At 43.2% G+C, this 17150-nt stretch overlaps 1 protein-coding gene across 8 annotated transcripts in view; it reads right to left on the bottom strand.

Annotated features, from left to right (window-relative positions):
- Positions 1 to 17150, bottom strand: part of TNIK (TRAF2 and NCK interacting kinase) — a 393297-nt gene that overhangs the window by 102941 nt on the left and 273206 nt on the right. For all 8 annotated transcript variants that reach the window (XM_043874417.1, XM_043874424.1, XM_043874420.1 and 5 more), the window contains 3 exons: positions 12932 to 12986; positions 10664 to 10742; positions 3647 to 3822 (listed from right to left, as the gene is read on the bottom strand). In XM_043874417.1, coding sequence (XP_043730352.1) covers positions 3647 to 3822; positions 10664 to 10742; positions 12932 to 12986 — 310 coding nt within the window. The remainder of the gene's footprint in view (positions 1 to 3646; positions 3823 to 10663; positions 10743 to 12931; positions 12987 to 17150) is intronic.

The raw sequence follows: 17150 nt of genomic DNA on the forward strand, positions 1-17150 counted from the left end.
GTTGTCACAGGGCTATCATCTGTTGATCGCTGTGGGTTAGTAATTACAACTTTGAAGACATTTGTGTCCCTGAAAAGCAACTGAAACTGCAATTTGCTTATGTTACCACCAGGAGGCAGCAGTCACATGATAAGAACTATGGAATTTGATCATAAACACACTTTGCTTTCCATCCTACTCCATAAGTGATGACAAAAGGAAGTCATAGTATGATGACTTCAAGTGTATTTTTAAAAATCATATAAAAATTAGCTTTACTAGTTTAGATATGTATGAAGCTTTCAGGTCACTTTTTAAAAAATATTATTCCACCAAAATGTAAAGACCCTTCATAAAGTATGTCAAAGTTCCACATTGAAAGTTTAATATTCCAAACTTTCCTGAAACAAAGCAACAGAGCATTCAAAGTAAACTGCAGAAATTTTATATATTAAAGTAAATTAAAGCAAGAAACAGAAGTACACAATTAATCTAATTATTTCTCTTCAATAGGGTGAAACTTCTGTCAGATTCCTCACCTGTAATACTTCATCAGAATCCAGCATGATTGCTTTTGCACTGCTGTCTTAAATTAGCATGTCTCAACATATCTTGAGGAAAAAATAGTATCAGGTTGTGCGTGCATGCTAAGTTGCTTCAGTCATGTCCCACTCTGCGACCCTATGAACCCTAGCCCACCAGGCTCCTCTGTCCATGGGATTCTCCAGGCAAGAATACTGGAGTGTGATCCTCCTCCAGGGGATCTTCCCAACCCAGGGACAGAACCATCTCTGCAGAACCACTGCAGGCGGATTCTCTACCCCTGAGCCACCAGGAAAGCCCAAGTATCAGGTTAAGAAATCACAAACAATGCACATTAAAATTTTTTATTCTTCCCAAAACTGGTCTTAGAGCTACTAAGAGAAATGAAAAAGTACTAAAAGGAGAAAATTAAGTCACTTATCAAATCGAGCAACTGGAAGGAAGTCTCATTTGGGCAATACTCTTTCTTGGGGAGCAGACAGAAAAAGGCTGTTAGTATCTCTTAAGCCTAAATAGAATTAAGTTCCTTAACTCACCATGCAATTCTTGAATATGCCTACTACCAGGAATCTTACTCTTCTACTCTGCAGAGAAGGAACACATTAAAAATAGTTTGCTTTCACAGGATGGTGAGTTCTGAGTCCCAGTCCAGAGTCTGTGCTCCCAAAATGTGCAAATAACTCAAGGAACACGCTTTATCCATTCTTAGAGTTCAGAGGCAAAGAGGTCACAAGATCTCAGAAAGTAACCCTAAATACTACTGCAAAGTTATGTCAATAAAGAATTTTCTAAATAAGCGTTTGCTGTTCAGTCGCTCACTTGTGTCCAACTCTGCGACCCCATGGACTGCAGCATGCCAGGCTTCCCTGTCCTTTACTATCTCTCAGAGTTTGTTCAAACTCATGTCCATTGAGTCAATGATGCTATCCAACCATCTCAATCTCTGCCGCCCCCTTCTCCTCCTGCCCTCAATCTCTCCCAGCATTAGGGTCTTTTCCAATGAATCAGCTCTTTGCATAGCTTATATTTATTGAGTACATCTACGTGCCAGAAGTTGTAGTAAGCATTTTACATGCATTATCTCATTTAATCTTTGCAAAAATGCCAGACAATGGTAATTATTATTATACCCCCATTCCTACTTTAAAGATGAGAAAAGAGGGGTGGAGTTCACACAACTAAGGGGTAGAAGTAGAATTTGAACTCAGAATTTGAGTGTGAAAACAAGAGTCTAAGTAATTAACCTAATCTACATGTATAGGAGAATAAATTTTCTTTTTAGGAAAGCTGGCTTTTAATGAGCTGCATGTCTGACACACTGCTCTAAACTATTCCCTTTAAAATTCTGACTTCATGGAGTGGCCCAAGACCACTATTAATAAGTAGCAGTTGAAAAATCGGTCCTGGCATTTTTTAACCTCAACTCATCTATTTCTCTCTATGCCTAGTTTGTGCATCTTGCACGGCCCTCTCAGCTCCTTGGGTTCTCACTGACATATCATCCCTCTCCACCCACTAAGAGCTGGAGATAGGTCTCCTTTTTGGCCTAGCCTCAAAATCTCCTGCTCCTGAGTCTAACCTGATCACACGTTCTCCTGAGTCCCGGAGGCTGACTGCAAAGAAGGAACTTTCCTTGAAATGTTCACTGAGGATTTCTCCTTGTCCCCTTAGCCTTTGCTGATCTTACCTCTGCCCCGTCCTGACTCTTTACACTGCTCACCGCCCACCCCTAGGACCCTGCTCATACTTTGCCATGTGACAGATATTAGCTGTAGAGACAAAGAAGAGAAATTCAAATACAGCTGTGAACTTTCAAAGATGCAAACGTGCATGCCAGCTCCAGTATGCCATCAGTTGTACTGTACCACTGTACTTTTCAAGGTACTGTACTGTCAGATTAAAAATGTTTTCCTTCTTTTTTGTGCTTGCTTTTTTAATGTACATATTATTTGTGTGGAAAATTATTATGAACCTATTACAGTACGGTACTACACAGTGGATTGTGGTGGTTGGGTACCCAGGCTCACTTTGTGGGACTTATGAACAAGTCAGACTTAGGAAGAGGCTCTCAGAACAGAACTCGTTTGTAAGTAGGGGACTTACTACCAAAGGAGGGCGCCCTCTGTTCTTCGCTGCCCACCACCCTCCTCAGCTCCCTCTGGATCATGAAGAGCAGGGGAGAAAGGTGGAGAGGACAGAAGTGCAGACAAGCGCATCGCCATGGACCTCCCCACCCAGGCTCAGCGCTCACTTCATCAGGCCGGAACTTCGGCCTCACTGTCAGCCCCACCAGCTTCCCCTTCCTGCTACCACCAGGGAGCTCTCACCCCATCTCTTCTCCGTATTCTCCCCCTTTCCTTCCCATTCTCAACCTTCCCTACTGCCCTATCCAACTAAGTCATAAAACCTGCCCCAGACCAGGTGAGTTCACCTTGGTCAAGATGCTAGTTAAGGAATTCCAAGTCTCTATTCAAACAACTTGCAGGCAGTCCCAGGACCCCGAGTTGGACTCATGCCTATTCCAGTAATGCAGTGAAAAGACAGGGTGGGACAACAGATAGAGCCCTAAGAAAAAAGAGTTTTTGAATCTGTAAAACAAAGGGGAAAACGCAATGTTCTGTATAGTAGCCTGGCAACCTTTTTAAAATTCCTGTGACTACAATAAAATTCCTTCTGACTTCCAAACACCTAAATTAAAAATGAGCCTCAGAGCACAAAAACTTAAATGGTGAAGAGTGCCAGTACTGAAAAAAATGTCAATTAGATGGGTTTTTTTTTTTTTTAAAGGCTGCTGTCTTCTGTAGATTTTGCTTTTGAAACGTGAATATTCATTTGAATTAAGAAAATCACTTGTCGTATTAAACCACTTCATAGTATCACTCAACATGACTTTTTGTTCACTGCCTGGAAAAGGTAATATTTCTTGCAGTTCTGTTCTTTCATGAAAGATTCCATTCCAGCAGCCTGCCCCTAGTGATGCCCACAGGCTGTGATCTCTGAGGCAGTCCTCACGCTAAAGAACAATGCAGGCTATCTGAAACCCCCACGGTCCCTCCAAACACACCAAGGGCCCATGACACTTGGTCTTTTGTTTCCCTCACTGAAATAGAAGTGTGCGTCTCACCTTTCTCTCCTCGCTTCTTCTTTGTTCTATCGATATGGTCCTTGAGCTGAATGCGGACCTGTCGTTCATTAGGTTGGTCTCGGATAAATGGATGCTTCATCAGTTGTTCTGTTGCTGGTCGCTGGCTGTGGTTCTTTACCAAGCAGCTCTCAATAAATGACTGGAATTTTTTTGACCTGACAAACAGAAGAGATGAACCCATGGATAAAAGGACAATCCAAAGAAAAGGAAACTTACATTTTTCTGAAATACTAGGACAACAACAAAAACAACAAAACAGGTCCAATCAGCTACATAGGGATCAACCAGTCACAGAGTACATTTAGCTCTTAATAAAGCACAATGGGGTTCAAAGGCATCCTTGACACCAACACACAACTCAGGCGGTGTATGGCAGTTATATCACGAAGGCATTTTTGCACAGTTTTTATGTCAGATCACACCAAAGACCGACAGGCACCAGTGAAGAGAAAGACCCCGATAAAAATCATTCCTGGAAGGTCTGTTGGAATGAGGGAACCAGAGCTGGGCCTTAAAGAATTAGGATAAAAAAAATCACTCTCGGGAAAGGACAGTTCAAGGAGGTAGAATCAGTGAAAAACTAAAGCTGAGATTGAGCATACTATATGCCAGGGGACACTGAGGTGAGCTGTCTAAGTAAGGCAGGAAATGCAAGCTGGAAAAAGTAACACTAGGGTTGGATAGGTAAAGGGGACAATTTGTAGAAATGAACAAGATTCTCACATAGTAAAATGAAATTTTAGGCAAAATTTTTTTAACCGGCAATTTCAGAATCACTTTTGGACTTTGCTTTTCAGTGAGCAAGAACAGGATGTATGTGAATGTCTGCTATCGACCCATGGACTTGGAAACTTAACTTCAAGAGACTAAGTTCATACCCAGAAGAAATTTATCTCCTTCTAGAGAGGCACCATCTCCTCAGATGAACCCTGAGCCAGGGACGCACAGGGGCAAGGGAGAGCCAGTGAGAGATGGCAGCGACTAGGGCACAAGTCCACAGCGTGCTAGAAATTAATGATGACTTGAGCTATGATTCATGAGTTGGGCATGCCTGTTCTGGCTGAATGTTCCAAGAAACTGTCCAGCATCATAAGTAATTAAGCTCACGATTCTACAGCATGCCTTTCCGAGGTGCCCCACTGTCAGCAAGGCACATCACTCTCGGAGACATTGGGGGAGCCCCGCACACCCTCCTCACTCTTCTCACCTTGATCAGGAATGAGCCATTCTATGCTCTCTGTCGCCCTCCTGTGGATCACTGAGGAGTTACAGAAGCAAATCTCCGAAGTAAAGCTTTCCCAAGTTTCTCAGCAGGTCCTATGTGTAACCTTCTAACCTGAAAGGTGTCCTCATCACACAGAACATAATGGTGAGTGTGTTCTTCAAAGCTCAGGTGTCAGCGGGCACTGTGCCATTCTCCACTTCTGCCCAAGTCAAAGCAGTTTTTCACCTTACTCCATGTTTAAAATACTGAATTACTGGTATTTTTTTTCCCTCCTTAACATTCTAGATGATGTTCAAGCTTTTAAATTATTTAACATAGAAGTAAAAGTCACCTGAGGGTCAGCTCAGGATGAATCAGGGTTGGCAAAACTAAGGATTAGATGGAGTAACCACAGGATGGACATTGTAAGTATCTCTCTCTAAGTCCTTCAGCCCGTACCCCTGCCTCCTGGACCCCGGAAATTCTCCCCAGAGCTGGGATGTGCCTGAGCCATTTTTGTATCATGAACACACTATATATTGGACAAACAAATGGATGCATAAATGGTTATCAGGTAAATATTCCACCCAAGAGCTGTAGTGTGGGTGCCTTCAAATCTGTGTTTGTGAGAGACAGACAGGAAGGCTTAGAGAGAAGGTATTATTTCATACACTTTCTTTCTATCCATCAGATTAATCTGTGGAGGCACTAATGTGATAGCACCTAAGGAGGGACTTTGCAAAAAAAAAACCAAAAACAACCCATAATGAAACAATGGACTGTGTTAAGCAATAAACTGAAGAGAATAAGGTTAACCTTCATAAAGAAATGGACACACTCCAGGCTGTACACTTCTAGGTAAGAAAATCAGTATTAGAAAGATGAAAACAAAATCAAATAAAGACAGAAAGCTCTTAAATATTCACGAGAATGCAAATACAAGTTCTCTTTTTTCTATTAGAAAACATGGAAGAAAGAGTTTGTTCTTTATAAAGTGCTCGACTGTTCATTAGGGGATGATAAATAAAAGAAATCACACCTAATTTAAAAAGAGAGCCAGACTTAATAGACTGTACATTCCCTTCCCCGATCCTGACACCTCACAAAAGCCAGAGACATCTCCAGGATGGGAGTGTGTTCAGGCAGTTTAATGGAAATAGCTACAGCAGTCTTTTTTCCAGTATGTCTCCTGGTGGGAAGGAATCTCATGATATACTCCAGAGAGTATCTTTGGGCCCAGAGGATGAGCCAAGATGTGCGAAATTACAAAGCTGGCAGTTTACCCCACGTCCTCTGCAAACGGTTCTGCTTGAAGAGAAAATAATGCTTACTTACAACAAATCTTCAAAGATGCACTGTCTCTATGTAAGTTAGTGTGACCAAAGAATCAATATGCTTAATCACACATTTAATTAAAAATAAAAAAACTTCACCTACATTAAGTATCACCTGACTCTTTGCAGAGAGGCCTAGTGGGTTTAAAGCACATTTCTATACCTTTATTGTCTTAGTTTTAGTTGCCTATAATTCAGTTCTGTCACTTTTTTAAAAAGCCTGAGATTAGCAATACTAATTTCCCAAGGTTTGGTGTGGAGAGATAAAAGACAGTGATTGGTGCTTACAGTCTGAGACACTAGTTCTTCTAATACCAGTGTCACTGAGCACTTTATCTTCTCAGATTTTCCTGTTTATATGTTAAATTGTGTTGTTGCTGTTGTTTAGTTGCTAAGTCGTATCAGACTCTTTGGTGAACCCAGGGACTGCAGCTTGCCAGGCTTCTCTGTCCTTGGAGGTGTTAAAAATGTCTGAACGATCATCACATTAAATACTGTAACTGCTTGGGCTAAAAGTTTCTGGTAATCTTCAGACTCCCTAAAGGCAATTTGATCTTTAAAATTTCCACTTGCCTTAGAACTATCCTTTTTCTCTACTTCAGGTTCTATCATTTACTAACTGTGTGATTATGGGCATATTACTTAACTTTTCTGTATCTCAGTTTCCCTGGGTGCAAATGGGGATACTGTTAGCACTTATCTCAAAAGACTGCTGTGATAAATAAATGAGTTACTTCATGTAAAATACGTAGAACTGTGCCTGTTACATCACAAATGCTAAGATTATTATTATTATTAATACTTTGACTATTGATGACAATGTCCCACCATCTCTGACCATCACCAGGCTTAAAGGACAGACAGTAGGATCTGCCTTGAGGGCTAAGAGTGGAATTGTGATAGTGTTTTTCCCAACTCATGTTGAACTGAATAGTATAGAATTCCTTAACAGAATTACTTTATGTATATTAGTATTAGATGCATTAGCAGCAAGAGTGAGCAGGATTGTTATCTCCAAGAAGACTACAAAAAATGCTGATTTTAAAAGACTCTAGTAATTTTTGTTTTGATTTTATTAAAGTCCAAAGTCACATTACTACTAATAAATTTAGCCTATTTGAAGTATTTTCTGATATTTTCTATTATCATTATTTCATTGAGAGCTCCCTGCATCCCTAAAAAAGCACTATTATTTCTAAAACAACAGTGCCAGAAGACTCAGCAGGAATCGGAACTGTAGTTTCATAAAATAAGAGAAATGGCTGGAAGCTCTGGAGTAAAAGCAGCAGGCTGGGGTTCCAGGCTGCTGTAACTGGGACTCAGGATAAAACACAACCTCATCGGGCCTCCAGTCTCCATCTGGAGCATGAGTGGTTTAAACCAGGAATCTTATCCCTCTTCCCAGAGATAAGCAGTTACGACCTCTCCAATGAGCTCAGCTGAACAGTGCTTTGCCTGTGTGGAATCTTCACATTTAAAGGGCATGCGAAGAGAACAAGACTGACCACCTTTTACAGGAACAAAGTCATCCCCATCCTTCTTCAGAGGCCCCAGCCTTGGGCAAGGACCATAACCCACCTAAGCCTCAGACTCTCACCCATAATATGAGGACACACAGCATCTGTCCAGCAGGGTTGTGGCTAAGAAAATAAAGGTTATTAGGGGATTATATGAAATCATGTGTGAAACTTTTGAAAACTATAAAGCACTATAGAATTTAAAGAATCCTGAATCCAGTAAAATCAAGTTTTTATATATATCTTAAATTTATATATATTTTAAATACACACACACACAAATATGTTGCTGAGACTACAACATACATATGCCTTGTATGCCTTGTACGTTGTAGATTCAGTCAATTCCTTGGAAATGATCCTCAGCTGAATGCTTATAATGGAGAGTTCATGGCTGTCTCTGCCACAATGGTGCCCCCTTTGGTCATATGTTGGAATATACACTGGGAATAGTGTATTTCATCTGATAACTCATTAAAGTAGAGAATAGGTAGATACAAAAGAACATTTTAGAGGTTTTTTTTTTTTTTGTTTTGGTGGGTGATAAGGGGAAAAAGGAAAAGGAAAATAAGAAATATTTTATTTCCTCCCAAACCCTAACCTATTTGAAATCACTCTGAACCTGGTCGTTCAATACAAGTACTCTGAAGTACCTAAATATTTTCATTTAAAAACTGGAATTCTAGTGTAGAGAAATTCGAGCCCCACCAAGTATCCTGTGGCTGGGGGCTGCACGGCCATCTTTATAACGGCTGGGTTCTGACTGAGAAAGTGTATTTTACCAGGTCTTTTGTTTCCTCCACTGGCTCTCAAACAGCCACGTCATTTTCCCATCCACTACCTGGCATGTGGCACCCCTTCTCCTAGCTGGCTCTCATTCTGAGCCACGCAAGGGCGTGCAAGGAGGCTGGTGAGATGAAGGCAGCCTGGACTGATCCAGCTCCCTGCAGCATTATAAAATTAGCTCTCATCGCCAAAGTTCTGAAGCAGAGAAGTCAGCCTATATTTTCCCTCAAGTCTGTACTTCTCAGGCAAGGTCAATGCAGGGTGGCTCCTGTTGGAACAAGGTCAACGAACTAGGAAACTGTAGCGTGGGGGCTGGTCAGTCCTGGGGGCCAGATGGGTCACACAGAAGGGCACTGCAGAGCAGGGGTAAGAAGACAGGACCAGTGTGGTAACCAAGGGATTCCAGTTTCTGGGCCAGAAGAGGCGGTGATGGGGGCAGAAGCATAAGGGCTCAGCCTAAAAGGGAGCAGGAATGCTTGGGCAGGGCAGGGTGGCTGCACCTTTGTGGGAATAAAAGGCCAGAAATCTCCATGGACCACCAGTTTTTTTTTAAAAGTTGGCAATGAACACAAATATTTCTGAACTGTAATGCATGGCCACACCACGCTGGGCAAACAGCACAGGTACGGATGGTCAGTTTGTCCTCTGTGGTGGAGCTAGGAGCACCTGTCCAGTATCAGTGAAGGCAGAGGAGGCAGGGAGGGGACAGGGTGGGTGAAGCCCACCGGACGCAGCAGCCCTCCCAACCTTCCTGGGAGGCGTGGCATGAAGGACAAACAGAAAGCTCGCAGACAGCTTCACAGTGTCCCTGATGTTTCCAAGGATCTTCCAGAACTAAGCCAGCCCCTTTCTGGGAGCCTGTTCTACGGAGAAGGGAGGAAGCAGAGCCTCTGGGCACCTGTGGATCATGTGCTGTTTGGTACCCAATGGAAAGCTGTTGCTGGGGAGAGAGTGATGTCTCACACCACGGCGACCCTCCGGAGAGAGGAGGAGGGATGCTCTGCCTCCTTGTTACCAATAGCAACCCTCACTCTCTCCCCATGCAGCCCTTGGCAACTAACTCTGAGGCTGTCATCTATTCCGGCTGTTTCTTTCCCCTCTCTCTGTGCAGTATGCCTTTCTCTTGTTCTGCCAGGGTCACTATGTCATTCCTGGATAATGGTATTAAATAAGACTGCTTTTGTATAGTGGAGGGGGAAACTGTGGGTGGGTGTGTGAGAAACGTGAGGACCTGATCATGAAGCGATATGAGGAAAGGCAGAAGGGTCTTGTCCCTTCATGCTCAAAACTGCCTAGAAGGTATCTAGAAAAGGATAGGTGGTCTTAAGTGGTCCAGGATTTGGTCCCATGGCAAAGGGAATCAGAATTGAGAACGTATCAAGGAAGATACACCATTATCCACAAGGGGAAGGGAAAAAGCAATGAATTTTTGCTCCAGAATAAGATACAAAGACTCTGGTGTACATGCACAAAAAAGCCAAAAGTTAAAATCCTGGTCTAATCTGTAGAATTCTGTTTACAAACTCCAGTCAATCAGACACTACCAATATAATTTTTACCATACTCTTCATCATCCATGCAAGTATTCACTTAGTATTTTTCTTTAAGTCACTTTTTCTGTGAATCAGTTTATTAAATGGAAAGGTTAGATCACTGCCACAAAGAAGCAGCCAGTATCACCTGTCATAAAGAGCAAAAACAAAAATTATAAATGTTCATGCACAGAGCATGAAATCACCTCACATAGTACCAAGTGTGTATATACATTTAGGGAATTAATGCCTTAAGGAACAGAAGAAAAGTCAGCCAATCTAATGGGCTGACTCTAAACTACCACCCGTTCTGATGAGATGTTCTGCACTGCTGGGAAAGATATTATTCTGAGTGATAAATCAAAGTGTTTCCATGTTACTTCTTGGGTTCCGCTACCCACTTTAGCTAATATCTCCTCCTAATGAATAAGGACTTACTGTGCAAATAGCAGGTCCTTAATATGTACTTTAAGATGAATAACAGCATACAGAAAATCACTCAACAAGTCTTAGTACATATTCAACTAATGCTGTTAGCAGGATCTAAAGATCTGAGCTCATTCCAAACAGAAATGCAGAAACTCTTGACATTAGATCTGCAAAACACTGAAGACCAAACTCACCACTTCTTAGACTTCAGCCGAGGCGCTGGGTTCCGGGGGATAAGGAAGAGAGCTCTCATGGGGTGCATGTCACATAGGGCTGCAAGAAACCAAAACAAGGGTCAGCTCAGGTTAGGGGGCCAAACCCGGGCCACGCCCATCCTTTCTGTGCCGATAATGCTGCCAAATGGCTTCCTGAGTCCAGGCATGACCAGTGAGCAGAGTCAGGAGATCATAAAGTTTCCCTCTGGTGAGCGTTAAATGAGACGGATTACAGGAGTCTCATAAAGTCTAACACTTTCAACTAGAGATTGTTAACGTGTCTACTTGCACTTCATTTTTAAGGAAAACAAGTCAAAGGCTCAACAACCTTTGCTTTGCTAAAAATAATCATCTAAGACTCCAAGTAAACAACACTCAGGTAACAACTACAATGGAGACAGTAAGTTATTTTTAATTAGTAAAATCCCAAATAACCCATGGTACATCTCTTATACACTGAAGGCTTCCCCAAATGCAGTGTTATCTATTAATACATGGGTTTTTGGAGTATAAAGCATTAGACCAAAACACCTTTCTCTCTGTATTGATAAATACCTTGAATGGCTTTCAGGCTTTTCATGATGGGTTTTGTTTGTTTGGTTTTGTTCAATGGCCCCAGGAAGACCAGAGGATTAAGGCAAAGAAGTCTGGTAGAAGACTCATAAAAATATCTCACATTGTAAAGACGACATTATCATTTATAGTAAAAACACTCACATTCTATTCAATCAGAATATTTCACTAGTTCACTCTTCAAACATCTGGGAATATCTTTTCTGCCTAGAATAAGAACACATTCTCCCCCAAAGCTAAAGGATTCTGCTGGGAGAAAGCTTATTTTTAGCTCCCTCCTACTACTCACTAGGGGCTTCTCAGGTGGCTCAGTGGCAAAGAATCCACCTGCTAAGGAAAGAGATGCAGGAAACACGAGTTCGATCCCTGGGTTGGGAAGATCCCTGGATGAGGAAATGGCAACCCACTCCAGTATTCTTGCCTGGGGCATCCCATGGACAGAGGAGCCTGGCAGGCTACAGTCCATGGGCTCCCAAAGAGTCGGACATGACTGAGCACACAGGCAGTAACTGCTCATTAGGCATGATGATATAGTTTCAAGACTGCCAAGATTATCTTTCTGATTCATAAATGCCTACCAGCACTGTGGATAAGGGACATGTGGTCAACAAACGCTCCAGTCATGCTCCAGGTGAATTCTACTAATTCTGGAGTGAGAAGTAAGAAAACCATGATAACTTGAGGGTAAAAAGTCATATGAGCACAATGACCCGTCATACTAACGTGGGGCCTGTTTTGGTCCAGGTCTTCCAAAAAGCAAGACATTAAGGTGATATTAAACATGAGAAAATATCACTGGAGGAAATTCCTGCCTGAAAGGAAGGCGTGAAGGAGCCAGGGAAGGCTGGGAGAGTTGTCAGATTGCTATGAAGTCTGATGGCAGTGAAGGTGAGAGGGAGAAAAAGTAGGTGGAAGGGTGCTAGGCTGTCCTGCAGTCTAAGGAAATCAAGGAGGGAAACTGAGGCGAGAAAGCTGCCCTCCAAGGAGCCCCTGTCTTCCAGGAAATGGTCTGCCTTATATCCCTGCCACGCTCGGTCACGGGAGGGGAGTGGCCCTTGGGAGGGGCCATCGTGGCAGCATCCCTGGTCAGTTACACTTCCTGAATGGAGTCTCGGAGGCACACGCTCATGATGACCATACAGCTGGGGAGGGTCTCGGTGGGGCCAGTGCTCCAGATTCCCAGGAACTGGAGAGGCTCTTTGGGCAGCCAGAGCCCTGCCCACTCTGTCTCAAATAAGCAGGGAAACCTAACAACCTAACCATTAGTATTTTAATAGGAATGAGAGCAACCGAGTGCAAGTGTTCCCATAACCCATGCCTGAAAATCAGCTTTGAATTTCTGAAATGCTGGCGTTTACACTCTTTGTGGCTTGGTCTCAGTTTGACTACAGCTGAAGAGCAGTTGGAGAACAGACCATGCACTGAGTGTATAAGACAGACAAGACTTCTCAGAATCTGCTCTCCTCTCCTTTCTGGTCTCCCCTCATAAATACAAATCCTCATGCCACTGTGAAATGAATGGATTCCTGGTTGATCTGGATGACTCTGCTTTCTCAGTATGCCAGCTTGAGTCCACGCAGGGCTCGGTGTAGCAGAAGTAAAGCTACTGGCAAGGAAGCATCCGCACCTGCAGGGCAGGCCAGCAACAGATTTCACCCAGAGGAAGGTACTTACGGGGAGCACCTTCTGCCATCTCGATAGCGGTGATTCCCAGAGACCACAAGTCACTCTGAAAAACAAGGAAGGCGCAGAAGCATGGGTAAACGCAGTCAATAAAGGATCACTGGGCTAAACCAGGTAACTGCTTCAGAACTGCCGATGGGAGAGCTGTCCAGCCATCTCTTTTCAAACCGACTGCGCTTCAATCAAAATCAGCCTTGTTTGCTCCTCGCTGATAATACCTTTCATGGTGCCTGACACATGGTGAGTTCTCCACACATGAACGAAAAACAAATAGGAGGTTTCAAATATTGATTCATCACTAAAATTTCCCTACTGATTGAACCACAAGAAACTGCTGCTGCTTGACTGTTTTTAATACCTTCACTGAAATAAAACTGTCAAGTAATTAATGCACATACTCAAAGTGTACCAATTGAAAGGGTTTGGTGTTCAAGGACACCTGTGAAACCATCAGCACAGCAAAGCAGCAAACACATTCATCTCCCCAAAAGGTCTCATTGTCCCTTTGTGGTCTCCATTTCCTGCCCTTCTGTCTCCTATCCCAGTTCCTGTTCCAAGGCACCCACTGATCTGCTTTTTGTTACTGTGGATTAGTTGGTATCTTCTAAAGTTTTGTATAAAATGAAATCTGGTTTCTTTCACTTAACATGATGTACTTAAGGTCCATCCACGTTGCCTTGCGTATTAGGACTGCAGCCCTTCTTACCGCCGAGTAGTGCTCCATTGTACCGACACAGATGCTACAATATGTTTATTCATTCACTTGTTGATGGACATTTGAGTTGTTTCCAGTCAAGGCCATGAAAAATAAAGCTGCTACAAATACTCACGTGCAAGCCTTTGTATGGATGTATGCTCTTGTTTCTTTTAAGTAAAGACCTAAGAGTGGAATGGCTGGACCATATAGTAGATGCTAGATCATACAGTATTTATAGTCATTTGTTTTTAACCTACAAAAAAGCCCAGCAATTCATATCATTTAACCAAACAAGATGAGGATGGGGAAGCTTTTGTTTAGTGTTGTCTACTGCTGTATCTCTGGAGAAGGATATGGAAACCCACTCCAGTATTCTTACCTGGAAAATCCCATGGATGGAGGAGCCCGGTGGGCTACAGTCCATGGGGTCACAAAGAGTCGGACACGACTGAGCGACTTCACTTCACTTCACTTCACTGCTGTATCTCAGTGCTTAGAATAGAGCTGGCCACCGTACTGGGTGCTCGATATATTTGTTAAATGAATGAACAATATTACCATATATTTTTATCCGGTAAGTAGACACGTATATAAAATAGAAACCCTATACCCTTATTATCTTTCTTATTGTCAGATTAACTTTCATGCTCTTATCAGAATTTTCTGGGCTAACGCCTCCACCTCAACCTATGCAATCTTGAGCAATATGCTTCTCCCCTACGCTGTGCCCATCGCTCAACTGTTTCTAAATAGCACATAGAAGGGAAGCATATCAAGAGAAGGGAAAACCAAGTCAGGAAATGCCAAAAAGACTGCTAAGAAAACACACGTACACTTGGTTCAATGGTTCACAATCCTGATGAAGACTCTCACACTCCCTTTCCTTTTAAATATATGTTGCATTTTGTACATCATTCCAAATTCTCACCTGTAACCTCACAAGATTTCAGAGATCAAAGTTAAGTTCCCTTGCTACTCCCACCAAGCAAATGTCAAAGTCACACGTCAAGGAGATACAACTGGGAGAGAACTATGAATTCTTCCCTGAGCCGTTCCCTACACTAAACTTCTCAATGTCCCGTGGGCGACACCCAGGCCTGTTCAGTATTTGAACTGAGGCCCATACAACCTGGACAGGGCTTTCAAGGGGATCTAGACTCTACCTTAGAGCAGGTGGCTGGGGGCACATCCTAACCCCGCACTAGGACCAAGCAGGGATTCTTTAATTCACGAGCCCATCAACCCGTCCACATAAATGTTACAAGTTCTCAGTCCATTTGGGGATAACAATGCACCTGCACAAAACCACTAGCCACAGGTTCCAAGAACATCTCTGCATAGAACATCACTTTATCATCCTTTCTTTGTTCCATTTCAAGGTATATTCAAATGTGTCACTGAACACACACACACACACACACACAGACAAGAGTGGCACAGCCTGGCAAGTGGCTAAATCCTCCCGCAGGCTGCTGGTCTTGCTCACTGAGGTTCGTTTTGGAGCTAATGGGGAAAGCGCAGCCCACCCATCACAGGCTGGCTCAAGAGCAGCAACTGTAAAGATGAACACACGGCTCTCTTGTACCAGAACATGATGGTTCACTGACGCAGACAATCACTGGGAACATGATGAAAACCCTGACTCGCTTACTGCACGGAGGCATTCAACAGAAAACAGAAAAAACAGCCTGGAGATGGTGGATGGATTGGGCTGTTCTGATAAGACTCCAGGCCTAGGCGGTTCTCCTACCACCTGGCCAGCATCTTGGGAAAGCGAGTGTTTGTGCAGTGAGAACTGAGATGCAAATACGAAGGCGGTGGCTGGGCTCTCTGTCCCCACCTGCCATAGCAAAGTCAAATTAAATGGCTTTCAAGTCTAGGAAGCTTGAACTGGTTTGAAAGCCAACACAGCTGAAAGGAAGTGATGGAACTGGGATGAGAAAAGCTCCAGGTTAGTCTTCAGACATGCGAAGAAGATGCTCAGAAAACTCATGCAAACTCCTACCTTAGGGTTTTTGCTCCAGATATTCCCTCTGCCTGTAGCACTGAACCTAATCAATTATGTGTGGACTGACTCTCTCCCCTCCACGAAAGTCTTTGCTCAGATGCTCTGCTCTTAGTGAGGACCATCCAACCTCTCTCCCAGCATGGCCAGACTCCTCCCCCTTTCCCACTTCTGTTCCCCAGAGAACTGATCACCTTCTGACAACTGTAATTGATTCATCACTAATTTATTATGCTTTTTGTTCACTGTTTGTGTCCCCTGCCCACAACACACACACTTGGATCATGAAGTCCACAAGGGCAGGGAATCTTTGCTTTGTTGACTGGTACACAGTATTAGAACAGTGCCTGGCACATAGTAGGCACTTCATAAATACTTGTTGAGTGAATAGACACAGGAGAGAAAGGAGCAAAACCTAAGGGTCTTAAGGCTAGACCCTCTGTAGAAGGATGGTTTTGTTTGTTTGTTTTTGTTCACACAACATGTGGGATCTTAGTTCCTCGACCAGGGATGGAACCTCTGCCCTCTGCAGTGGGAATGCAGAGTCTCAACCACTGGATCTCCAGGAAAGTCCCTTAGACCTTTTGTAGAACATTTAGTCCAACTTTTCATTTCACAGAGGAGATAAAATGACTTAAGATCACAGAGCAACTAAGCACCAGGTTTTAATCAGAGCTGGGTCTCCTGCCTCCCAGGCTAGTTCTTTTTTTAACACTGTCATCACAATGTAAGAACCTAATAACTCACTTTAAAAAACTTTTTAGGGACCCATAAAATAATTGCTTCAGATTCCTCCTTTGTCTACAGGTAACTTAAAGTGCTAGTGACTCAGATGAAGGTGTTGAGATTCAGTGAGGCACATCCCAAACCAGTGCTCAACTTCCAAGAGGCAGTGTGAATAAGTCAGACAGACCCAGATTCAAGTTCAGGTTCCTAATTTAACTGCATCCAGAAGACCGCACAGAGATCAGCTTTCCACTACACAACAGAAAATTGTGACATGCATGTATGCAGGTATGCTGCTAACACAAAACCTGGCACACGGTGGGCTCAAGAATAATTAATCATTTCCTTGTCTTCTACTGTGAGGTCAGACTGCCTTTGTCCACCCAGTTTAGCCTTCTATGGCTTCCCTCGAATTGGGTGTGGCCAGTACTGTTTGTTGGCTAACCCAACAAGCATTTCAACCTGCACTGCCCTTGCTGTCTCCATTTCAGAGCATAGGAAAGCTAAACTTGGTATCCAGATTTCCCTCAGCTAAGGATGGCAGTCAAGGAAGTGACCTAGTTCTGGCTGCTGAGACCCAGGCAAACATCTTCTGGGAAAGCTTTCGCTTTTCCTGAAATAAATGACAAATACAGCTGGTGTCTTGACAACTCTTTCCCACTTCTTAGTGTCTTGAATACAAACATGCCATCTGGGGTTACAGCATCCATCTTGCAACCACGAGGCAATAAGTCAACAAATTAAGGACGACAGGGCAGGAAGATGGGAGCCCATGTTTGAAG

This window comes from Cervus elaphus, chromosome 19, assembly GCF_910594005.1.
Source record: "Cervus elaphus chromosome 19, mCerEla1.1, whole genome shotgun sequence".
Taxonomy (NCBI): Eukaryota; Metazoa; Chordata; class Mammalia; order Artiodactyla; family Cervidae; genus Cervus; species Cervus elaphus.